Source organism: Schistocerca nitens, chromosome 5, assembly GCF_023898315.1.
Source record: "Schistocerca nitens isolate TAMUIC-IGC-003100 chromosome 5, iqSchNite1.1, whole genome shotgun sequence".
Taxonomy (NCBI): Eukaryota; Metazoa; Arthropoda; class Insecta; order Orthoptera; family Acrididae; genus Schistocerca; species Schistocerca nitens.
The window spans coordinates 587,316,109-587,343,306 of record NC_064618.1 but is presented as its reverse complement, the minus strand read 5'-3'; the positions used below and the strand labels follow the sequence as shown (position 1 = coordinate 587,343,306).

At 42.3% G+C, this 27,198-nt stretch overlaps 1 protein-coding gene across 5 annotated transcripts in view; it reads right to left on the bottom strand.

The window, feature by feature from the left end:
- Positions 1-10,569: 10,569 nt before the first annotated feature.
- LOC126259351 (protein D3-like) overlaps positions 10,570-27,198 on the bottom strand; it is a 73,262-nt gene continuing 56,633 nt past the window's right edge. For all 5 annotated transcript variants that reach the window (XM_049956074.1, XM_049956073.1, XM_049956077.1 and 2 more), the window contains exon 6: positions 10,570-10,990. In XM_049956074.1, the coding sequence (XP_049812031.1) occupies positions 10,849-10,990 (142 nt within the window). In that variant the 3' untranslated portion in view covers positions 10,570-10,848. The remainder of the gene's footprint in view (positions 10,991-27,198) is intronic.

Sequence of the window (27,198 nt, the reverse complement as noted above, 5' to 3'; positions counted from 1 at the left end):
TTAATTTAGGACAATAGGTTCAAGGCTTTTATCCATCTTCCCCTCCCTGTTGATGTCTTATTTCTGAAACTTTTCAGTGTGCTGCACACAGTGTGCCGACGCTGAATGGGGATGCTGTCTACTGATTCAAACACAAGCGTTTCAGTGTCTTATCTGGAATTTTTTGTTTTTTTCCAAAATAGCTTGTAACCTGTGAGCAAATTAATTCTATCAGATTATACTGACAGAGGTATTTGGGTAAACGCAAAACTGTGTGACCACAATCCCATGCAAGAAAGTCAAATTTGTACATTCTGTCATTGACTTTTCTAAATTAACAAGCTGCAGGAGTTCAGCAGGAATCTGGCTTATATTACCCGAAATACCCCGTTTCCTGAGTCTCGTACTTGGTTTGTTTTTTTTCTCTGTAACAGCCGAATGATAACTGGCATGGTAATTGCAATGAACAACTTCAAAGCAAGGTATGGCACAAATTGTGCAGTGAACCACTTCTTGAAAGTGACAGCGATCATTTCCGAACGGTAGTCGGTACTGTTTTTCACACACCAGAATACAAGTTTACTCTCAGCAACCAAATCAGAAGAAGAGCCAGCATGCATAGTAAGTATCCAATAACCTTTTCCTATGGTAACTTTAAAACTGCCAGTACCGTACCTCATTTCCCAGCAGGAATTCATGGAATAACTCTGATTCACCCATGTTTCATCATCTAGGTAATACACTATAGAATTACCTACTCATCTTGTATTGTGCATCTTTATAAGGGTTTGTGTTGCTTCTATGTCACTTCTTTCAAGTAAGAACTCTCTTCTTAACTAATGTCTTTTAAGTGCTACCTTTGAACCCAATTTGCTCAGGCATGACTGTAACAAGTTTGCTCTTCTTACATACATTTCATTTCATACATGGAGCACTTTAAAATAACATTATCAAAACCATCTATTTGTGTTACAGGTTTCTTGCTTTTTCGATGATTTTCAGGCAACACAAAAACAAATTTTACTGATGTTTCTACAGCTCCAATACTTTTGCTTGCTATTCTCTGTACAGTTCTCTTGCCAACTTGTGCTTCTTCAGTTTGTTCTCGAGTCTTCAAAATGTCAAAAATAAAAGTTTTGCTTTCAGACTCACATTTGAAGAAGTTATAAATGCAGGACAGAAACCACCTCAACTGCTTGTTACGAATCTAAATCTACATGATTATTCTGCAATTCACAAATAAATGCCTGGCAGAGCGTTCACAGAACCTCCTTCAAGCTATTTCTCTGCTGTTCCACTCTTGCACATGGGAAACACAAACACTTTAATCTTTCCATGTGAATTTTTCTTATTTTATTATGATGGACATTCCTCCCTACATAGATGGATGCCCATAAATTATTTTCACACACTGAGGAGAAAGTTGGCGACTGACATTTCATTAGAAGATCCTGCCACAATGAAAAACACCTTGGTTTTGATAATTGCCAAACCAATTCACATATCATGTTGTGGCAGTCTCTCCCATATTTCGCGATAGTACAAAACGAGTTGCCCTTCTCTGAACTTTTTCAATCAATCCTATCTGTTGTGGATCACACATCAGAGAACAATATTCCAGAAGAGGGCGGAAAAGTGTGGTGCAGCAGCGTCTTTAGTAGACCTGTTGCATTTCTAAGTGTTCTGCCTATAAATCACTTTTTTGATTTGCTTTCCACACAACATTAACCATGTGATTGCTGCAACTTAAGTTATTCATAATTGTAATCCCTAAGTATATAGTTTAATTTACAGCTTTTAGATATGTGTGTTTTATCCTGTAAACTAAAATTTAGCCAATTCCTATCAGTAATCATGTAGATGACTTCAGACTTTTTATTATTTAGAGTCAATTGCCACTTTTCTCACCATACAGATATCGTGTCTAAATTGTTTTGTACGAGGGTGAGTCAAATGGGAACCTTAAATTTGTAATAAGAAATCGAAATTTCGCGCCATTATCCTTAAGTTGGTAAGCGTGCTACAAATAGCGTGCAGAATTGCCTGTAGGTGGCAGCATAGTGCAGATGCACATATACCATCGCAGTATCAGTATAAAGATGGCATCCCCACTTGTGACTTGCACTAGGGAAGAACAGTGTTCTGTTATTCGGTTTTTGCGTAGTGAAGGTGTGAAACCTATTGAAATTCATCGACTAATGAAGGTTCAGTATGGTGATGCATGTTTGTCACAGCAACAAGTCTATGAATGGAGTAGGAAGTTCGCAAATGGTGTGACTTCAGTGGAAGATGCTCCTCGTCCACGCCAGGCACAACAAGTTGTCACTCTACATAACATTGCAGCAGTTGAAGCCATAGTGACGGAAAACCGCCGAGTGACACTGAATGACATTGCAGCAAGTTTACAGATTTTTCATGGGTCAGCACACCACCTTGTGCATGATGTGCTCCAGTTTCACAAAGTGTCTGCAAGATGGGTGCCAATGCAGCTGACTCCTGAAATAAGATAACGACGTGTTGATGCTTGTGAAGAACTTCTTTGGTGCTTTGAACAAGAAGGTGTTGGCTACCTTGCAAGAATCATTACTGGGGACGAAACCTGGGTTCACTTCCACCAATCGAAACGAAGAGAGCGAGCATTCCTCATCACCAAAACCAAAGAAGTTTCGAACAGAACCATCAGCAGGGAAGGTTATGCCGACTCACTCTTGGGACAAAAAAGGCGTCATTTTGGAGCATTACATACCTAAAGGGACCACTGTCACCAGTGCATCAATCAAAGCGACGTGGATTGCTGTCAGCAGGTGTCCTTTTGCAACATGACAATGAAAGGCCCCACACTGCCCGTACAACAGTTGCAAAAATCACATACCTGCATTTTGAATGTTTTCCTCATCCACCATACTCACCAAACCTTGCCCCAAGTGATTTCCATATATTTGGATAACTCAAAGGCGCAATGGGAGGAAAGAAGTTCCATTCTGATGAAGAGGTATGCCACACGAGTGCTTGCACGGACTACCAAAAGAATCTTTTTCTAAAGGAATTTATGCACTTTGTAAGTGCTGGAGGACTTGCATTGAGCATGGGGGAGATCATGTTTAAAAGTGATAAAGCTTTGTACCACTTCTGCACAACGAATAATATTTAAAAAGATATTTAAGGTTTTCATATGACTCACCCTCGTAATTTGTTTTAATCATCTGATGACTTTATAAGACTGTAATTCACAGCATCTTCTGCAAACAGTCTAAGAGGACTGCTCAGATTGTCTCCTAAATCATTTATTAGATCAGGATGAGAAGGCGGCCTACAACACTTCCTCGCCAATGCAAGATATCACTTCTGTTTTACTCATTGATTTCCTTTGCTTACAGCATACTGTGACCTTCCGAATAGAAAATCATAAATCCAGTCGCACAAGGCACGCAATTTAATACAAGTTGGTTGTGAGGAAATTCACGTTTATTGTTATCACCTGACACATCGTCCGCCCCCTGTAGCTGAGTGGTCAGCACGGCAGAATGTCAATCCTAAAGCCCGGGTTCGATTCCCGGATGGGTTGGAGGTTTTCTCCGCTCAGGGACTGGGTGTTGTGTTGTCCCAATCATCACCATTTCATCCCCATCGACACACAGGTCGCCAAATTGGCGTCAACTCGGAAGACCTGCACCCAGTGAATGGTCTACCCGACGGGAGGCCCTAGCCACACGACATTTACATTTTACCTGACACATTGTTTTGGAAATCACACTAAAACATTTACAGTAAATACACAATCACAGTTACACTGCTACAAGAATGTTAACATTGACATCCGACTGAATAATTCAGTTGCTCTGTGAATGAAACTGCTTTGTTGTGAAATACAGCAACAGCGCATCGTGCGGGAGAGATTCTCACTGTCTAGCTTGTAACTCGCAGCTTGCCGCTGAGAGAGAATGAATCTTATTGGCTGCTAGCAGATAATGGTGGGGGATGCACAGAACGGCAGAAAATAGGGCTACCTTCCAACACAACGAGAACTATAATGGTTGAGTATAGCAACTCAGAAGACCTTGCGGTACCAAATAACATCCAATGGACTACAGATTAAATTTTGTTGTTAGGAGACTGTCCAGTCCTCTTTTGCACAAGCGTGCAGCTATTCCTTAAGTAGTTGAAGAGTTCCTGTCTCCTGTGAATGATTCCAATGACACACAACCTTCAAACCCTACAGCTTTCATTTTCATGAAGAATTTTATTCCATTAACAACTAAGTTACTGAACAATGGTAGAACTAATCTTTTGTTCATTTGTTAAAATAACACCGGACTGAAGTGTGGCAAACTTTTAAATCTAGCAAGTTCTGGGCATTATCCTGCTAATATACTCACCAACAAAATCATTCAAACACCCATACTTTCTGGTTTTATCAGTTCGATTCAGTATGGAGCAAGCAACTTAATCTCTTTTACCACTATTTCTTTGATATATCCCAATCTTTTTATTCAGTTGATTACCATCTGAAATGAATGCAGTAATTCTTGTTCTGGTTTGCTTCACCTTGATCAATCACTTAAATTAATGTCCACAAGGCGTCACCACCAGGAGTTGTGTTACAATCTGCATACACAGCAACAAGTTGAATCCAATTATGCTGCACAAAAAAAGGCAAATCTAAATGTATGTTTGAATCTCATTTTGCCAAAGAAGGATCCCAATTCCTTCAGTAACTTGTGTATCCATTCCACATGGAAATTTGAAATGCTTCACTAAAGTTTTTAAATGTTTCCGAAGAGAGTCAACAATTCATGCTTGAACAATGTCCACGTCGCTTATATGACTTCTTTTTCAAAAGTACACTGTTCAGAAGAAATTTTTTATACCATATTCCACAGCAATTTTTCGATCAGCATTTCTTTAAGATTGTGATAACCACGATTTTCTGTTTCTTACTGAATTCAGAATGACCTTGGACATCTGATTCGGCTATCTTCCACTTTTATCGCAGTCACTTTGACAGTAGATTGCTTTAAGCAATGACTGTTCAATTTATTTCGTTATCACCCAACTTCTAATTTCTTAGACTTCAACATTGCTTTTAATTGAACTATTGGTGCATGCATTAGCAATTTGATGCATATATTTTCTTGGGCAGAAGAAACACTAGCAGAAATCACAAGTTGTTCAAGTTTACAATCTTCTCAGCCACAACTTTCTTTTGTGAAGGTTTTATTGGAGATCATCTTTAGTAACACATTTTGGATAGGTAAGCAAGACTCCATTTCAACTGTCAGCTTCCAATACAGTCTCAAGTACTGCTACCTGAGGCCACCTGCTCCACACTACTTGTGGTAACACGAGGCAAGACAGCACGCTTATTCCTGTCTATCTACTATTGTACTGGCGTACCCTACGAGACCTATAAAGTTCTTACCACTGTGTGTCTTTTCTCTGAAGGCTTTTTCTTATTGTTCTAGAACAGACATCTATCTCTTCTATAGTGATGCATGCTTCTACATCTTTGCATTCTCCTCTGGTCATTCCTACTTGATACTTTTTGTCATTTCATTTTTCTAAGTGTTAGTATCCCTTTTCCTTTCATGAACTAATTTTTAATTGCTATTCTAGATGCTTGTCAATAAGCTTAGTTTTTCCTTTGCTGCTTTCACAATTTCATTTCTCAAAGCTATCCCATTATTTAATAATAACCCTTTCACCAATTTCAGTTATTGAAAAATGCTCCATATGAAACTGTCAACAATCGGTTGTTCCACATTAACTGTGTCTTCTCTCCTTCATTTCCTTCCTTTTTTGCTACATTTTTTGTAGATTTAGTATGCGTTTCTTACCCTCCTTTTTGTCCTTTCTTATTTGCACTATCTTCTGAAGATCTTGTACTAAGGTATTCAATATGCAAGAAAGTCAGCTACTTTTAAGTTTATGTCTACTTTAAATGACAGCAGTTGGTTAGTAAACAACTATTTCATGTCATTAATGTAACATAAATGTTAAAAAGAGTGCCTCTATGCTTTATCTACCTTCACCAAGCAGTATTATTTGAAAAATATTTGTTATTTAGAAACACAATAATGTGTTTGAAATAATTCTCATTTTGATTTTCTAATACAACATTTCTCTTAATGCATTAGTCAAAACATTTTGATTCAATGATATTCCACAGTGTGCTCCCTGCTGCCGTTGGTTAAGCAGCTGGCATCAGCAAGTTGTATACTCTTAGCTCACTTATTTGTTACATATTTTAATTCTTCATTTCTTTGCATGTTTTGGGTACTTGCTTTGTTCAATTCATAAATTTCAGGCATGTTATAGTATTGGAGAGTTGTAGCATCGCATTTTAGTACCTGAATAGTGTAAAATCATGTAATCTCCTTCTGCCACCGAGCAGTGTGTCAGCAGTGCACAAGTAGCAGCATTACCGCATTTACTAGGCAATCTTGCATTTAAGAACCTTTTACATTTTGTGTAATTGTTTGTGCTCTCTGTAGATTAGTTCAGACGTTCTTTGCACAACAATATTTAGCATGGATAGGGACTGAGACTGCTGGGTTTGGATGCAGGCTGAGTTGGCATCCCTTCGCTTGCAGCTTCAGACAGTGTTGGCTTCGGTCACACAGCTTGAGGCTGTTGCCAATGGGCATCACAGTGGGGGTCCGGATGGGGTTTGTCGGGGACGGCCAGCTTGTCCCACACATCCCCCGATCGGACTACAGCTGTGGCTGCCCGGGATACTGCCCACATTGAGGCTGACCCCTCACCCATGGTAGAGTGGGAGGTCGTCTCTAAGTGTGGCAGGGGGCGAAGGACATTCCGGAGGGCTGAGCGGAAGGCCTCTCCAGTTTGTCTGATGAACCGGTTTCAGGCTCTGTCTCCGGCTGATACTGATCTTCGGCCGGACATGGCTGCTTGTCCTGTGCCAGAGGTTGCCCCTCAGTCTGCAAGATCCGGGCAGTCGCAGAGGGTGGGCTTACTGGTAGTTGGGAGCTCCAACATCAGGCGCGTAATGGGGCCCCTTAGGGATATGGCAGCAAGAGAGGGGAAGAAAACCAATGTGCACTCTGTGGGCATACCGGGGGGAGTCATTCCAGATGTGGAAAGGGTCCTTCCGGATGCCATGAAGGGTACAGGGTGCACCCATCTACAGGTGGTCGCTCATGTTGGCACCAATGATGTGTGTCGTTATGGATCGGAGGAAATCCTCTCTGGCTTCCGCTGGCTATCTGATTTGGTGAAGACTGCCAGTCTCGCTAGCGGGATGAAAGCAGAGCTCACCATCTGCAGCATCGTCGACAGGACTGACTGCGGACCTTTGATACAGAGCCGAGTGGAGGGTCTGAATCAGAGGTCGAGACAGTTCTGCGACCATGAGAACTGCAGATTCCTCGACTTGCGCAATAGGGTGGTGGGGTTTCGGGTTTCGCTGGATAGGTCAGGAGTCCACTACACACAGCAGGCGGCTACATGGGCAGCAGGGGTTGTGTGGCGGGGACTGGGCGGTTTTTTAGGTTAGATGGCCTCAGGCAAGTACAGAAAGGGCAACAGCCTCAAAGGGTGCGGTGCAAAGTCAGGACATACGGGGACCAAGCAGCAATCTGTATTGTAATTGTAAACTGTCGAAGCTGCATTGGTAAAATTCCAGAACTTCAAGTGCTGATAGAAAGCACCGAACCTGAAATCATCATAGGTAAGGAAAGCTGGCTGAAGCAAGAGATAAATTCTGCCGAAATTTTTACAAAGGCACAGACAGTGTTTAGAAAGGACAGATTGTGTGCAACCAGTGGTGGCGTGTTTGTAGTAGTTTATCCTGTAGTGAAGTAGAAGTGGACAGTTCCTGTGAATTATTATGGGTGGAGGTTACACTCAACAACCGAGCTACGTTAATAATTGGCTCCTTTTACCGACCTCCCGACTCAGCAGCATTAGTGGCAGAACAACTGAGAGAAAATCTGGAATACATTTCACATAAATTTTCTCAGCATGTTATAGTCTTAGGTGGAGATTTCAATTTACCAGATATAGACTGGGACACTCAGATGTTCAGGACGGGTGGTAGGGACAGAGCATCGAGTGACATTATACTGAGTGCACTATCCGAAAATTACCTCGAGCAATTAAACAGAGAACCGACTCGTGGAGTTAACATCTTAGACCTGCTGATAAACAGACCCGAACTTTTCGACTAAGCACAGAACAGGGAATCAGTGATCATAAGGCCGTTGCAGCATCCCTGAATATGGAAGTTAATAGGAATATAAAAAAAGGGAGGAAGGTTTATCTGTTTAGCAAGAGTAATAGAAGGCAGATTTCTGACTACCTAACAGATCAAAACGAAAATTTCTGTTTCGACACCGACAATGTTGTGTGTTTATGGAAAAAGTTAAAGGCAATCGTAAAACGCATTTTAGACAGGTGCGTGCCGAGTAAAACTGTGAGGGACAGTAAAAACTCACCGTGGTTGAACAACAAAGTTAGGGAACTACTGCGAAAGCAAAGAGAGCTTCACTGCAAATTTAAACGCAGCCAAAACCTCTCAGACAAACAGAAGCTAAACAATGTCAAAGTTAGCATAAGGAGGGCTAAGCGTGAAGTGTTCAGTGAATTCGAAAGTAAAATTCTATGTACTGACTTGACAGAAAATCCTAGGAAGTTCTGGTCTTACGTTAAGTCAGTAAGTGGCTCGAAACAACATATCCAGACACTCTGGGATGATGATGGCATTGAAACAGAGGATGACACGCGTAAAGCTGAAATACTAAACACCTTTGTCCAAAGCTGTTTCACAGAGGAAGACCGCACTGCAGTTCCTTCTCTAAATCCTCGCACAAACGAAAAAATGGCTGACATCGAAATGAGTGTCCAAGGAATAGAAGAGCAACTGGAATCACTCAACAGAGGAAAGTTCACTGGACCTGACGGGATACCAATTCGATTCTACACAGAGTACGCAAAAGAACTTGCCCCCCTTCTAACAGCCGTGTATTGCATGTCTCTAGAGGAACAGAAGGTTCCAAATGATTGGAAAAGAGCACAGGTAGTCCCAGTCTTCAAGAAGGGTCGTCGAGCAGATGCGCAAAACTATAGGCCTATATCTCTGACATCGATCTGTTGTAGTATTTTAGAACATGTTTCTTGCTTGCGTATCATGTCATTTCTGGAAACCCAGAATCTACTCTGTAGGAATCAACATGGACTCCAGAAACAGATCGTGTGAGACCCAACTCACTTTATTTGTTCATGAGACCCAGAAAGTATTAGATACAGGCTCCCATGTAGATGCCATTTTCCTTGACTCCCAGAAGGCGTTCGATACAGTTCCGCACTGTCACTTGATAAAGTAAGAGCCTACAGAATATCAGACCAGCTGTGTGGCCGGATTGAAGAGTTTTTAGCAAACAGAACACAGCATGTTGTTCTCAATGGAGAGACGTCCACATACGTTAAAGTAACCTCTGGCGTGCCACAGGGGAGTGTTATGGGACCATTGCTTTTCACAATATATATAAATGACCTAGTAGATTGTGTCGGAAGTTCCATGCAGCTTTTCGCGGATGATACTGTAGTATACAGAGAAGTTGTAGCATTAGAAAATTGTAGTGAAATGCAGGAAGATCTGCAGCGGATACGCACTTGGTGCAGGGAGTGGCAACTGACCCTTAACATAGAAAAATGCAATGTATTGTGAATACATAGAAAGAAGGATCCTTTATTTTATGATTATATGATAGCGGAACTAACACTGATGGCAGTTAATTCTGTAAAATATCTGGGAGTATGCGTACGGAATGATTTGAAGTGGAATGATCATATAACATTAATTGTTGGTAAGGCGGATACCAGGTTGAGATTCATTGGGAGAGTCCTTTGAAAATTTAGTCCATCAACAAAGGAGGTGGCTTACAAAACACTCGTTCGACCTATTCTTGAGTATTGCTCATTAGTGTGGGATCCGTACCAGATCGAGTTGACGGAGGAGATAGAGAAGATCCAAAGAAGAGCGGCGCGTTTCGTCACAGGGTTATTTGGTAAGCGTGATAGCGTCACGGAGATGTTTCGCAAACTGAAGTGGCAGACTCTACAAGAGAGGTGCTCTGTATCGCGGTGTAGCTTGCTGTCCAGGTTTCAAGAGGGTGCGTTTCTGGATGAGGTTGCTTCCCTCTACTTATACCTCCCGAGGAGATCACAAATGTAAAATTAGAAAGATTCGAGTGTGCACGGAGGCTTTCCGACAGTCGTTCTTCCCACGAACCATATGCGACTGGCACAGGAAAGGGAGGTAATGACAGTGGCACGTAAAGTGCCCTCTGCCACACACCGTTGGGTGGCTTGCGGAGTATAAATGTAGATGTAGATTACATTTTTGGTTCTTCGCTTTTTGATCCACAATTTTAAATATTATTAGCTTTTTGGGTCATTTATGTAGAAGTCAGGGACATTTTACATCTAATTGCAGGATTCAAATTAATTTAAGTCACGTCCTGTTCAACAGAAACAGTTTCCATGACACACACATAAGTCTAGTTACAGCCAAATGAATGAAGGAACAAAGGATAACCAGCAGTTGGAGAAAAAGGATTAAAAAAGCAATACTTGAATGGAAGACTGAATTTATTGTAATGGACAAGATAACAATAAGTGTAATTAAAGATACAGAGTTGTCAATGGTAGTTGTGAATACCAAACCGCATACAACAACAATTAATGCTGAAAAATAAAGAGTCCCGCAACAATGAATACTTTTGCATTTATGTGTGACCAGTAAATTAATCACATATATTTATAGCTCATATATATGCCATTTATACAACAACAAATTCCCAATGTGCTTTGCATTCAGAATATGCACCAGTGATAGGCAGCATAATTCATTTATTTTCCACTAAGCTGTTCATACAATTTGGGAACATAGTCATCCCACTGAGCCTGGTACAAATTTCCAGCAATTGGGTTGCCAAGGCCATGTTTTTTAGCAAAATTTCGAATAGAAAATTTCCCACGATGCTCACCTGACCTGTAAAAAGAAATCACAGACTGTTCACAACATGCAGATGTACAATTGCATAACACACTTCCAATAATCATTTGTTTACAATATTAAATTTGTAGTATAAACTGAGATTGAATTTTCTCCTCCCAATGTTTCAAATGTACTACAAGCTTTGGTATGTGTAAAATGATATGTTTACGCCATAAATTTCATTTCTACCTAATATGCATCTATCTTCAATGAAGACTACATGATGCATTTCAAACAAAATACTGAACTCCTGTGTATTGCAACAAATGGGGATAGATGGTGATATAGAGACCGTGGTTAACAGATATGACATGAAAGAAATTGTGAACAGAGTCAAGGGCTTCCTGAAATGACAATTATTCATGACCAGCAAATCACAGAAAAACTCTGAACAAAAAATGAGTCCTTTGGATAGTACACTGACTTTAAAAGCAAATTCAAGGCAATATAGTTGTTATTTCTTAAGCTGTGCAAAGTTTGGGTCTGGTAGGTAGCATTGGTAGTCCATCAAGCTTTAAGGAATTAGACACGTTTTTTTAATAGTAGTAGTGTGAATTCTGTGGTACAAGAATTGCATGACAGCCTGGGTACATAAGCATAATAATTTGGCAGCGGTGCCAGTGGTGGTGGCAATAGTTTAAAAAATTCGAATTGGAAAGTAGCGATCGTGATCTATCAACACATTTGAATTTTTTTCACAGTGGTACATAACTTAAAAGGAAGAGCCACTGATACAATTTGCCAAATTATAAACAATTATTTTTTTGAACATTATTTCTTAACTCAACTTTGCAGCTTAGCATGGCCTACACTTATTGTTTAACCATTTGGATTCACTGTCGGACCACGTCAGTTTCAGTTTTCTGACAAGAAACAAGGTTTCACTATTCCTCATGGTGTTTGACCAAAATCCAAAATTGCCACGAATTTGCTTTTAAAGTCAGTGTACTATCTAAAGGACTCATTTTTTGTTCAGAGTTTGTTTAATCATACTAGCATTGTTAAGTGTTTTCTGTGATTGGCTGGTCATGAATAATTGTCATTTCAGGAAGCCCTCGACACTGTTCATATTTTCTTTCATGTCACATCCGTTCACCACGGTCTCTATATCACCATCTATCCCGATTTGTTGCAACACACAGGAGTTCAATATTTTGTCTGAAATGCCTTATGTAGTCTTGTTGAAGATAGATGCATATTAGGTAGAATTGAAATTTATGGCCTAAACTTATCATATTACACATACCAAAGCTTGTAGTACATTTGAAACATTGGGAGGAGAAAATTGAATATTTCCATCTCTTCTCCACAGACAATCTTATTAGTGAAACTGTGAATGGTACAAAAATGTAGGTTAAAGAAAAGGTACAAAATGTCTTTTCATTTAATGAAACACTCAACATGTCACTCATGGAGTGATGTTTGATTAGAAGAATTGAAGGCTTTCCTTAATGTAATACTGGACATGGCATTGAATTTGGAGGCAGAATTAGTTGACTATTTTAGAAAAGACTAACTAGGATGAATGCTATTTTTCATCGATGTTTTCTCTCGACCTTATCCGCGTAAAATAAGTGTTGGGGAGAATATAGTGCATAGAAAAATAGGATTGGAAAGGGCAAAAGAAAACAGGAAACTTCTTGTTCTGCATATGCAATGTAGGAATTTTAAGATGGCTGGTCCTGCAAAAGTACTCATTAAGAAATTGTGCTACTGAAGTTTTGCTGCAATGAATGGTCCCAACTGCAGTCAACAATTTTGAAGAGTTTCTTCAGTTACTAACAGAACACATTTTTTAAGAAAATACACTACAGTTTGTGGAAATTGCAACACCACGAAGGAAACGCATGAATTCAATTTATTTAATACTACAGGGTAGGTACATGACAAGTAACAAATGATTACCTTTTCAAATCTGTGCATGTCTTTTGAGCCCTAGAGCTGCTATACTATACGCCATGGCATTGAATAAATAAGGTTCTGAATACATTCCTGAGGGATATCCCTCCACGCAGTTTGTATCTGAGCCCACAAATCCATGACACCAGTTACTGGAGGACCGTGATGCACTAAGTGCCGACCAACTATATCTGAGATATGTTCAACGGGTGACATGTCTGGCGAACGTGCAGGCCAGGGAAGCAATGGTACCCGTTGCTCTTCAAAGAAGGCCTGTACATTCCTCGCAATATGTGGGCGGGCACTGTCCTGTTGAAATGTGGCCTGTGGAGATGCCTGAAGGAGGGAAGTACCTCTGGCTCCACAACCTCTATCAGGTATCGGTTGCTGCTCAAAGTGCCCGCAATATATACGAGGCGAGATCAGTTGTAACCAATGGCGCCCAAAACCATCACACCTGGTGTTTGTCTGCTATGCCGCTCCACAATGCAGCCCTCCACGTTGCTCTCACCACGGTACCATCGGACGCATATGTGGCAACCACTGTAGGACACACTGAAGTAGGACTCATCTGTGAAGATTACATGTTGCCACTCAACACCCTAGTGACAGTGTTCACGTGCCCATTGCAGTCGGAGGAGCTTGTGGTTTCTGGACAATGGAAGCCGACGTAATGGCATGTGTGCAACCTGTCCAACCTGCAGCAGACGGTGACAAACCGTCTGAGCAGACAAGTTCACACCTGTAGCAGTGCTCCAGTGACAAGCCAACACTGTGGATGACACTGTACGGTCCATAATAGCCATATGGACAAATGATGGTCATCCGGTGCTGTGGTCACATTCCGTGGCCCAGTTCCCACTCGTCACTGCGTGCAATTTTCCTCTATCCACTGCTTCCACACATACATCACTGTCGTAGGAGCATGCCCTGTGCAAGCCGAAATGTCACGGTACGACAACCCCGTTCCCCGGAGACTGATCATTCTGACCCGTTCGAACTCGCTCACATGCCGATATGGCTACCTTTGACATCGACAAGGCATACTGGCACTCACTGTATTGTTTCCACCTTGTGTGGCAGCTCTGCACCGACTACACTAGGCGCAACACCGACCCTGTCAGACAAATGAGGGGGCTCTGCTCAGCCCTCGTGTACCCCATCTCGCTGCAAAACTTATCACATATTGCTTGCACATCCATTGCCACTTCCACCAAGAGTGGCACTATTCTGGTAATTCCTTCTCGGTGTTGCACTCTTCACAAACAGCAATGTACATTGTGAACTCTTTCATCAAAATTAATATTATAACTGACTATATAATCTGATATTTAAATGTTTCAACAAATGATTTTGCATCTAATCAAGATAATTGACGTAAACAGGTTCACATGCTCTAGGAAGAGGCAATCATGGCTGGAATAAACAAATATGAGGCCCTCTTGCGGAAACTACTTACAGCAGTATTGTGAATGAAACGGATGGATCATTATAATTATTTCTGTTAATAGTTTACAATGAACTGTGGTCCAGTTTCCATCTGAAGGATTACACCAGTCTCATATGGTAGCAGTAGTATGTTACCAAGGAGCCTTATTTGATGGCTGTTTCATCAGCTGCTGGTATTACGGACAGACAGGTGTTTAACTCGCGCCTTAGATAAAGCATGTTAGTACACACCTTGAAGATATTTGACATAACTGAGTGAGTACTGCATTCTCACAGAGCTTGTTCTATACACCAGAAAATGAAGCTATGAGTGAGCACTGAGTGGCTAATGCATAAGCTGGACTATGTGACAGGCCCCTAGGAAAGGGAAGTTCTGTAACTACAGTTTCCTTGACTATTCTAAGTTTATTTAGGATTATGGAAGTTTGATAATCAGCATCCCATGTTTTAGAACAAACTGTGGTACCTCCCTTAACCTTAGACTTATAGAGACAGAAACAAAAAAAACAAAGATTATGGTTTAATGTCACACTGACAACAATGTCAACAGAGGCAGAGCACAAGCTCTGATTGGGGAATGACAGGGCAGAAAATCAGCTACCTCCAAAGAAACCATTCTGGCATTTGTTTTACTTGATTTAGAGGACCCTAAATTGTATGGCCAGATGGGAATTTGACCTGTAAAATTTCCAAATAAGAGCCCCGTGTTCTTGCTCCATACCAGCTCACAACTGTAACAAGATGTACTGTGTATTCATAGGAACCTCATTCCTTCACATGGATGTGACATCACAAGAGGTTGGAGGGAGCCTAAGTTTCATATTGATGGGCCACATTATTTCACAGCTTCTGTGTGTAATGGAATACCACCCCTAAGAATCCTAAACTCCTCACCTGTTTCTGTTCCACTGATCTCTCTTTCTTGTCTAAAACAGCTATTTCATAGTCATAAAAACTTTAATCCATTTAACCTATCTTCCTTTGCTCAATAAGCCCATTCCTGGAAGGAAACCATTAACAATTCCTTTTCAGTAGCTGCCATCAACTATTTCATAGCAAAATGTTTCATCTGTACACATTTGTTTCCCTCCTCCACAAACTGGGCAGCCACAATGATGACCAAAGCCTCTCCTGATGCAATAAAGACCTAGCCAAGGTTTTGACACAGGCTAACAGCTAAAGCACAGGAGGGGGGAGGGAGGGAGGGAGAGACATCTACTCTTTGGGGGAGACAGCAAGTTCCTGAGTTACATTCATTAAACTGTTCAAATTCTTATTTATGTGCCTATCGACTTGTGCCTTTTAACTGTTCAACAACCACATCACACAGTGGATTCTATGTTTTCTCTTTCGACTGCAATTAATTATATTAGAATTATATCACTGTTCTATTCCGTGTGTCTGGATATAATGTTCCACACAAAAACTTACTCACAAGCAGAGAAGCACTCATAAGAAATCTTGGCAGAAAGAGATGATAATTTGAGCCGAAATACTCACTGTCAGTATCACTATTTGTGCCTTATTTCAACCATGGCAAAGTTTTAAATAGGATAACCAACTGTTTTGTATGCCAAAAAGAGACAGCAATGAAATTCAATAAGGAATGGTAGTGGCTTACAAATGAACCTCAAAGCTTATGGAATTAAGGTTTTGCACAGAAAACTACATCCTCAATGAAAATTTGACTTCAAAAAATTGCAACGATTAACAAGAAAGTTTAATGTAAATGTTGAAATAGGCATATTTGAAACCACTTTCGTTTTAATGATAAGATCTCCAAGAAGTATTTGGACCGAAGGTATGCTCAAAGAAACCCTTATGAAGACATCAACTTGCTGATTTTCTGTTGTGGAAAGCAAAATTAAATGCATTCAGCAACAAAAATATCAGTCAGTCAGTCAACATATGCAATTAAGAAAATGACTAAGCTGCTGCATAAGGAGCAAGCAGGAATTCTTGGCTGCTTTGCAACACCTACAACCCAAAGTTCTGTAGCTTGAACAGGGAGAAACTGGACACTGCAAAGGAGAAAAAGATCATCTTGGAAAAAAAAAAAAAAAAAAAAAAAAACACCCACGTGCATGCAGTTCCAAACCACCACACAAATAAGAAAGGACTCCTGCAATAGCAGTGTCTTTCTCTCTCTTAGAACTGTTTCCAAACCAGATGCTCTAGACTGCAGCTGCCATCCACTCTTCCGAAAGTTACAGCAGAAATATACAAATTAATTTGGTACTACCAACTGGAGGAATAAATAAGTGCATACAACAAGCCCATGGAACATAATTTATTTAAAATGGATTCCCCATGGCATACCATTAATCATAAATAATTGTAAACTGCAACGACATCTAATCATCTCACTAAATTGAAGTGTGACATTGACACTAATGTTCCTGTTGCAAATAGGGGTTGGGGAAAGTGCTTCAAAAGTATTGGTGAGGTAAAAGGGGAACCAATTTTTGTTTTCAGATACAGAGATGGCAAGATTCCATACAGCCCAGTGCCAGGGCTACAACACACAATGCACATTCACTGCTTTCAGCACCACATGGCCACGTCTTGTCAACTGTGAAACATGCTTCTCCTTGGCCTGGGCAAGATAAGAATCAGGTCACTGCGACTTGAGATGATATCTGCAGCCAAGTGGTAGGGGGAGTCACTCAGACAAATCTGAATGGCAAAGCTGTAAATCTCTCAGCATAATCTTGTTAAAAGATAAGTATGGAGTCCTTTCAGTCCATCTCCATCAGTATCACACACCTACAGGAGAGAAGTTTTTCCACGAGGTGAGCCCATCTGTCATTACTCTACTTCATCCTTTGTACTCTGGTTAGGCCTTGAAGTACTCCTTGGGGGGATTAGCTGTTTCTATACTCTCTCTCTCTCTCTCTCTCTCTCTCTCTCTCTCTCTCTGTCTGTCTGTCTGTCTGTCTGTCTGTCCACTGCTAGGTACTAACTTCAATACAACAAATATATTTTTGGTAGGCCAATATCCAATATGTTCCATTGCTAAAGGCACCAATCTCTGTTCGAGAACCAGCAGGAGAAAAGATTGTTAGTTCCAGTCCTTGCCTAAATGACACAAATGCTCATTTTCATATTTTTATAAAATAAAAAGATTTTAGCGATAGCATGGAAAGTGAGAGTACACGCTGTGTGGAACGCAACAGGAGCTGATCCCAGTTCATGAACAGATGAAGGCACTGTTGGCTGTAGTCAGCAGGCTGCTGCCTTGGGATGTAGTGGTGACAAGAGACTGGGGAACATCGGGTGTCACTTATTTCATATAAGGATTGTGCTGCCAAGTTACTCCGATGCAGGACAACCGCGCACACACTGAATGATGACTAGCAGGTTGTAATGCATTCATGTCACTTGAGGCATAAAATCAATAAGGGAACTGGCTGTATGGCCCTGCTCAATCAGTCTGTGAGTGGACAAGTGGATATCCCTTCAGCAGGATCCAAGCAGGAACACAGAGCAAGAGGTTTGTTATATATCTCAAGCTACAATGCTAGGCATGTTGTGGAGCCCCTTAAGGTAACAGTGCTGAGAGCTAGTAAGAAGTCTAATGTGTGCTTGTTATGTCTGTCAACGGACCTCAATTCCAGACATGAAGGAGGTTGTTTGGTTTAAAAGAGGGACGGGAAGGGACCAAACTGCAAGGTCATTGGTCCCTTGTTCCCAGTAAAATAATTACACAAGGGAAAGAAGAAAAGAAAGGAGATGTACAACACAATAACAGGAGAAAGGAAGAACTAGAAAAACAACAGAAGGACAACCAACATTACCATGGACAAAACAGGAAAAGAAAACCACAAAAAGAAGCAAGAAACAGGTAGAAGGGGTAAAAACAAGAGAGCAGATGACCATGGCTGGCCAACCACAAGAATAAAAAGGAAGAGCCAGCCACTCTGTGACACATTAAAACATCCACCCTAAAAGCATTAGAGTGGAGAACCCAAAAGGACAAAGGACATGCACTGAAACCTGTATAGAATGATAAAACCCACCTTCACATACAAAACGTGTAACTAAATTAGCCGATGAGGCATTGTCAGCTAAAATTAATGGCAACGAGTCCAGTGACTGAAGAGTCCGTCACAGGGCACCCAAAGAAGGACAGCTCACTAAGATATGGGCCACTGTCAACCAGGCACCACACCAACACTGAGGTGGATCATCACAGTGCAGGAGGTAGCTGAGTGTCAGCCAAGTGTGGCCAATGTGGAGAGTCCCTACGAGACGCCCACGTGGAGGACTGCCCACATTCGTAGTCTCCTTAATGGAACGCAGTTTGTTGTGCATATTGAGGTTATGTCATTTTGTCTCTCAAAGCCACAAAACCTTGCAGTGTAGTACTGAACACAGGTCAGTTGCAGAGAAGCCGATCTCCATAAGCAGTTTCCGCATAGCCTGTGTGGCCAGACTGTCGGCAACTTCATTGCCTGGGATTCCAACATGACCTGGGATCCAGACAAACAACACTGAATGACAGGACCGTTCCAGGGCATAGATGGATTCGTGGATGGTCGCTACCAAAGGACGACGAGGGTAGCACTGGTCGATAGCTTGTAGGCTGCTCGAGAGTCAGTACACAGAAGAAACGACTCCCCAGGGTGTGAACGGATGTGCTCAAGAATACGAGAGAGAGCCACCAGCTCGGCAGTGAAAACACTGCAGCCATCGGGCAAGGAATGTTGATCAATATGTCCTCCATGGACACACGCAAAGCTGATGTGAGCATCAGCCATTGAGCTGTCGGTACATGTCAAGAATCGAGAGGAAGAGGCAGCGGAGAGCTGCGGGGTTAACTGAGTCCTTAGGGCCATGTGAAAGGTCCAGGTGAAGCCACAGCTTAGGTGTACAGCATGGATGTGTATGTGAATGGACGTATATGTGAATGGACCTCCAGTATAGGTGGTAAAGGCAAAGACTCTGGTTTGGAAAGAAGGGATTGGACACGAACTACAACTGGAAGCCCTGACCTGGGCCGCCAATGCTGGAGATGAACCGCCGTGGGTGGGAAAAGAAGATGGTGATTCGGATAGGCAGGAGAACTACGAACATGTGCAACGTAACTGGCCAGTAGTTATGCAAGCCTAACCTGCAATGGAGGGACTCCAGCCTCCACAAGGACGCTGGTCACCGGACTTGTCCTAAAAGCTCCTGTCGCTAGGCGAACGCCACAGTGGGGCACTGGGTCAAGTAAACGCAATGCTGAGGGCGACGCCAAACACCATAAACCAGACTCCCACAGTCAAAGTGGGATTGAACAAGGGCTCTGCAGAGGTGCGACAGCGTAGAGAGATCTGCACCTCAGTGTTGCTCAGGCAGCAGAGGGCATTGAGGAGCTGCCAGCACTTCCACTTAAGCTGACGAAGGTGAAGAAGCCAAGTCAACCGGGCATCTAAAACCAGTTCTGAGAATTGATATGTCTCCACTACAGTGAGTGGATCCTCATTAAGGTAAAGTTCTGGTTCTGGATGAACGGTAGGACACTAGGCACCAACTTGGACATGGAAAGTACAAAGCGACAGGAAATTCTGGATAAAAATCGGGAGTGGGCCTCAGAGACCCCACTCATATATAATGTGGCAAGGATATGATGATGGCAGACTCGAGGGACACAAGATTAACAGTGGCAGAGCGACCCTGGCAGAAGCCGCCCTGACATGGAGCCAGTAGGCCATGTGACTCCAGGACCCAACCCAACCACCAACACACCATACATTTCAACAGCTTGCAAAGAATGTTGGTGAGGCTGAGGGGCCAATAGCTATCCACATCAAGTAGGTTTTTACCAGGTTAGTGCACTGGAATGATGGTGCTCTCCTGCCACTGCCATGGAAAGACGCCATCGCACCAGATCCGGTTGAAAATTATGAGGAGATGTCGCTTGTGGTCAGAAGAGAGATGCTTATTCATCCGACTGTGGATCCAATCTGGCCCAGGAGCTGTGTCGGGCAGTGTGCAAGGGCACTGAGGAGCTCCCACTCCATAAATGGGGCGTTATAGGATTTACTGTGGTGTGTAGTGAACAAAAGAACTTTCCTTTCCAGACGCCATTTGAGAGTGCGAAAGGCTGGGGATAATTCTACGATGCAGGGGCTCCAGCATAGTGCTCAGCAATCGCGTTTGCGTCAGTAGATAACACACCATTTATGGTGACACCGGGAACATCAGTTGGGGTCTGGTACCTGAAAACACGTTTGATCTTTGCCCAGACTTGGGAAGGTGACGTATGGCACCCAATGGTCAAGACATATCTCTCCCCAACACTCCTGCTTCCACGGTTTGATAATTTGGTGAGCGCGGGCACAGAGCCGTTTGAAAGCTATGAGGTGCTCCACGGAAGGGTGCCGCTTATGCTGCTGTAGAGCTTGCCGACGATCCTTAATTGCTTCAGCGACTTCCAGCAACCATCTAGGGACTGCCTTTTGCCGGGGGCACCCTAAAGAGTGAGGGATAAAGATCATCATGTGCTCTAGTGGATAGATGGGAGAAGCCCCGGACTGTAAATTGATAAGTCAATGGCCAAGTAACTACCATGAAGCCACACTGAAATGAGTGGTGGCCCCAGTATTTAAGAGGCAGAGGTCGAACTGAGACAGTAAAGTTTCGACATCTCTGCCTCTGCCAGTAAGCACGATACCACGCCACAAGGGGTTATGGGTGTTAAAATCTCCCAAAAGTGGGAAAGGTTCAGGGAGTTGATCAATCACTGCAGTTAATACATTCAGGGATATTGCACTGTCTGGAGGAAGACATATATTGCAGTCAGTTATTTCCTGTGTCGTCCTTATTCTGACAGCCACCGGCTTCAAGAGGGGTGAGAAGGAACACAGTTTCACTACAGGCTGAGTTTAGGACATAAACGCAAACTCCACCTGACACTCAATTATAGTGCTACGGTTCCTGTAGTATCCCTTATAGCGGTGGAGGGCAGGGGGTGCACATTGCCAGGAACCAGGTTTCCTGGAGGGCATTGCAGAAAGCAGGTGCAAAGCTTAACAGTTGCTGTAGCTCAGCTAGGCGGTGGAAAAAATGCTGCAATTTCACTGGAAAATGACATCGTGAGACTGGGAAGGCATGGAACATTCAATGAGGCAGTTTACGCCACAGGGTCACCTGCTGCCACCAACGTTTGCCTGAGCAGTTTATATCCAATGTGTCTGAGGGTCTGGCGAGATATACGTCCTCAGCAGACACCAGAATCTCCACCTCATCTGCGGACACAGAGCTTGTAAGTAGCGGTGGTCTGGGTGCCACCACAATTCCCTTAGTCTTGGGAACCTTCTTTTGGGATTTCTCTCACTGCTCCTTGGGTTTCCCTGGCTGGGAGGACTTCCTGATTCAGTCATCCTACGTCTTAATGTGTTACATCTGATGCGACGATTTAGTGGTGCCATTTTTAACAGGACAATGCTCGTCTACACGTTCTACACATCGCATGTGTATCTGTGAAGTATCTGGGTGTTGGCAGAGATAGCCCCATACTGTGCAGTAATATTCCAGAAGAGGACGTACAAGTGTAATATAGACTGTCTCTTTAGTGGGTTTGTCTCTTCTTCTAAGTGTCTGCCAACAAAGCGCAGTCTTCGTTTCACCTTCCCCACAATATTACCCATGTGGTCTTTCCAGTTTAAGTTGCTCGTAATTGTAATTGCTAGGTATTTAGTCGAATTGAGAGGCAACAGAAATGCGAGGAACTGATGGGGGCGACAACTGTTCTCGTAGCGGCAGTGTAAGAGGATGTCATAGCCACAGGATGTAGGCGCTCAAATTTCCTCTTAGCTTCAGTGTGGGTCAGTCTGTACAGTATCTTACATTCCATTATTTTCCTCTCTTTCTGTAAAATCCTGCAGTCTGGCGAGCAAGGTGAATGGTGCTCTCTACAATTGTCACAGATGGGAGGTGGGGCACATGGAGTATTGGGATGTGATGGACATCCACAATCTCAACATGTGATGCCACAAGTACAGCAGGAAGACATATGGCTGAACTTCCAACACTTAAAGCACTGCATTGGGGGAGGGATATATGACTTGACATCACAGCAGTAGACATCACCTTGACCTTCTCGGGCAATGTGTCACCCTCTAAGGCCAAGATGAAGGCACCGGTGGCAATCTGATTATCCCTCAGGCCCCGATGGACGTGCCAGACGAAACGAACACCTCGCGGCTCTAAATTGGCACGCAGCTCGTCGTCAGATTGCAAAAGAATGTCCCTGTGGAATATAATACCCTGGATCATATTTAAGCTCTTATGGGGTGTGATGGTAACAGAAACATCCCCCAACTTGTCACAAGTGAGTAATGCCTGTGACTGGGCAGAGGATGCTGTTTTTATGAAGACTGATCGAGAGTGCATTTTATACAAGCCCGACACCTCCCCAAACTTGTCCTCCAAATGGTGCACAAAAAACTGAGGATTCATGGACATGAAAGATTCCCCATCAACTCTCATACATACGAGGTACTGGGGCAAATAAGCTTCACTGCCATCCTTAGCCTCGTGTTCCTCCCATGGTGTGGCCAGAGAGGGGAACAATTTGGGGTCATATTTCTTAGCACTGACGTTAGATTTTGGCCGCTTAGAGACTGCTGGTGGCGGACCACCAGCAAGAAATGATGTCCTACACTTCATGGCATGTTATCCGTCCTGATGCCATGCACTCCGACCAGGGGGCCCTCCCCATGGGCGCCACCCAGCCTCAGCAAGGGCCACATGGCAGGATGGCCATTGCTGGGAGTCCTGATGCCCCAGGGAGATGGGCATCTACTCCATGGCATACGTGGGGAGTTAATGGTGGAGGCACCAGCAGAGTAATCCCTGTGTTGCCAGGGGGCTACAACCAAGAGGATACGTGGTGGCCCCACCACAACAGACTGGCTACCATGCTGATATAAGGTGCTAAGAAGTCCGTGGTCATTGTCGGTGCAGAAAGCGACACTGCATGCTGCATGGTGGAAAACGCATCCAGGAAGGTGTCCTCACCCAAGACATGGAGAATGAGTGCGACTGCAATGCAAGAACAAGAGAGTGGGCTAAAGATCACAATGCACGATGGACAAGATGCACCATGTAAGGTGCCCTTCCCCAATTGGCTCAATCTTCAGGAACATTTAGAAAGATGGAGGTCAAACCTGACAAAGGACCATCACATAAAGGTCGAAATGTGAGAGACATGTTTTAGCGCCTCTTACGACAGGCAGGAATACCCGGGCCTTATCTAACTCCCCAGACCTGCAGAGGAGCATGGAGGAGGCCCTGCCTGTGGATATTGAGGGTTCATGGTGCAGTCAACAACAAGTTGTGGATCGCATCGGCATCAATGACACCTGTCACTTGGATCCTGCGGCCACCCTAATTTCGTTCAGGTGGCTGGTAGAAGTCATGAACATTGCCAGCCTCGCTTGCAGGGTGCAGGCAAGCTCACAATTTGCAGTATCATGCACATAACTGATTAGTGTCCTCTGGACTGGAGACTTGTGGAGGGTCCCAACCAGATACCCTGTCAATTTTGTGATGGTCTTGGCTGCAGATTTCTGGACTAGTATTATAAGGTGGAGTATGTAGTACTCATTTTGACGTGTCAGGGTTTCACTACTCACATAACCAGAGTACTTGTGGAGAGCATACGGAAGCTTTTTAAACCATGCGATAGTTTAAGCCTGATGAATGCTCAACACTCAATATGCAGAGAGTGAAATCATATCACTTACAAAGTCAGGACACTTCAGATGTCAAAATTTTAACAGTAAACTGCCAGAGTATTCATACCACAGTTCCTGAATTTACTGCCCTCCAGGGAAGCTCTTGTTCTCAAATTATTCTTAGAACTGAGAACCGGACCCTGCCAGGGGCCACTGCCTTATTGAAGGCAATGATAATTCTGATACATTTTCTGATGATCTTCAGAAAGACATGAATACAATCAACAAGACAGATCATTTTGTCATCACTGGTGATTTTAATTCAAGAGTTGGAAATCTATCTATACCAGGAATACCAGACTTGGAGAAAAGGCCCTTAATAATAATGAACATGAACTAAACCAATTTGCCTCCTCCAACAATTTTAAAATTACCAAAACATTTTGCAGAAAGAAAGACAATCACAAGTTTAAGTGGAGTGTATGAGGATTAAGGTCTGTGATTGATTACATAGTAATCAATGATAAAATGAAGAATCTTATGCAAGATATAAGTGTTTATAGAGGAAGTGACATAGGTAGTGACCACTTCCTTCTAAACAGTAAGATAAGGTTACTATCAAAGTGGAAGAAGACAAAAGAACTACAAAAGAAGCAACAACAAGGGTGGTTTGAAGTCCATCTCCTGTTTCAATATAGTATTAGGAAACTTCATCAGCACAGACTCCAAGAAAAGCTTGCTTCACTACCAGTCAATAAAGACATAGATATAAAATCAAATAATATCAAAACCTGCATCACTGAAGCAGCCTCAGAAGCACTTGGTAAAAGGAAGAAAACAGATGGGGAAAAAATGACTCAATTTGGAACACAGAAATTAAAGAAGCCAGTACAGAAAAAAATAGTTTATTTGAATTTTCTGCTGACAAAAGCATCAGAAACCTGGGAAATATACAAAACAAAAAGGAATGCTGTGAAACAAAGAGTGAAAAGCACACAAAGAGTTGTTTTGGGGAAGGAGACCAGACAGCGAGGTCATCGGTCTCATCGGATTAGAGAAGGACGGGGAGGGAAGTCAGCCGTGCCCTTTGAAAGGAACCATCCCGGCATTTGCCTGGAGCGATTTAGGGAAATCACGGAAAACCTAAATCAGGATGGCCGGACGCGGGATTGAGCCGTCGTCCTCCCGAGTGCGAGTCCAGTGTTTAACCACTGCGCCACCTCGCTCTGTGCACACACAAAGAGTCATGGGACTCATTCATAAGAGTCTTAGAACACAATGTACATGGCAGACAGCAATGTGCCTACAAGGTCATGAAAGCCCTCAACAAGGAAGAAAAGGATGGCACCTCACTGAACATTGGCTAAATTATTATACAGATTTGTGGTGTGCACAGATAGCCGAAGATGATACTTGACAAAGTATGCACAATGAAACAGTGGATCCAATTACTATGGATGAACTACAACAGCATTTGAAAGGCACGAAAAACAGAAAAGCTATTTGAACAGATAGAATAAATGCAGAGCTAATTAAATATGGAGGACTACTGCTAGATAAAAAGACTTTTACAATTAATAAATGAATGTTGGTCGAATTGCAAGATCCCAGACCCTCCGTAAACAGCATAAGTGATCTCTCTTTCAAAAAAGGGAAACATAATAACTGTAAAAATATCATGGCATAAGTCTTGTACACAGGCTACAAACTATACTCAAAGATCAATAACTGCATGAAGAATATTACAGAAGCTACTATTTCTGAAGAATAAAACGGAAAACGGATCTAGACAACGTTGTTCAGGCACAGACAATGTGTTTGTAATTAAAAACATCATCAAAACACACAGATAACTTAATATAGAAACCCATATGGCCTTCATTGACCTTGAGAACGTCTTTGACCATGTGAGCCGCGATAGCCTACAGAAAATTATATTTGAACGTAGGCATCCCAATTGCGTAATAGAGGTGGTGAAAATTCTTTACAAAAGTACACGCATTGTAATAAACACAAGTAGAAATTGATTAGAAGAAATAATTATTAACCAACATGTTTGATAAGGATGTTGACTATCACCTACCCTTTTTAATATCTACATTGACTTCAATATTCGCAAGTAGAAATGTAATGTAAACAAAGGAATTAAGATAACAAATTAGAAATACCTGACTGTACTTTTCTTTGCTGATGTCATTATTATTCTTCAAAAGAATTAAAATGACCTCCAAAGATCAGTGTACCAGCTAAACAAAATTTGTAAGAAGTACAATTTTAAAATTTCTAGTAACAAAATAAAAATAATGGCAATTGTTTTGGATAATTCAGTTTTAGAACAAGTGTCTCAAATCTCTTATTTAGGCTGTGCTGTAAGTTTTGATTTTCACCCTGATACTGAAAATAAAATAAATGATTTCCAAGCTGTAGATGGTACCATTAGCATAACATTAAATATTTTAAGCATGAATGAAAAAAATTCAAAACTTTTGGGGAGATTGGAATCACAGGTTCATGGAGGTGATATGGAAAGGTAGTCTCGTGAAGGATTTCTGAATACATTTGCTAAAACCTTTCTAGAGCAGCTAGTTTGACACACCATACAAAGGAAATATCCTACACGTTGCAACTACCAACAGGACTGGCCTTATGAACAGTGTCAGTACAGAGACATGGATTAGTGAACATAATATCACAACAATTATGGTTATCAAAGTTAACAAATCCATCAAGAAGGCAAGGAGAACTTATGTATGAAAGAGAGTAGATTGGATTAATGCAGAAAAGACCCACCACTGTTTATTAATGAAATTCTTAAAACACTGAGGATTCACAGATTGCTGGACTCCTGGTTCAAAAAAAGAAATGTGGAAACGTTGATAGGCATAAGTTAGTAGAAATTCGTGCATTGGGGGGGGGGGGGGGGGGGGGAGTTTGATAAAAAAGATTGATGTGCAAAATATATAACTACCAGTGTTATAATTTAACATAAGAAGATGCTGAGTACCCAAGAATCCTACTACATAGAATCAGTAGTGAGTGGGTTGAAAGCTTCTATCAAGGCACTTGTCAACCAGTCTGATGCAGCAACAGAAAACAGCAAAAGGAAAGCTTAAATTAAAACTTCCGCAAAAACACACATCCCTGGCATTAAGACACAACTAAATGAGTTGAAAACAAATAAGCCAC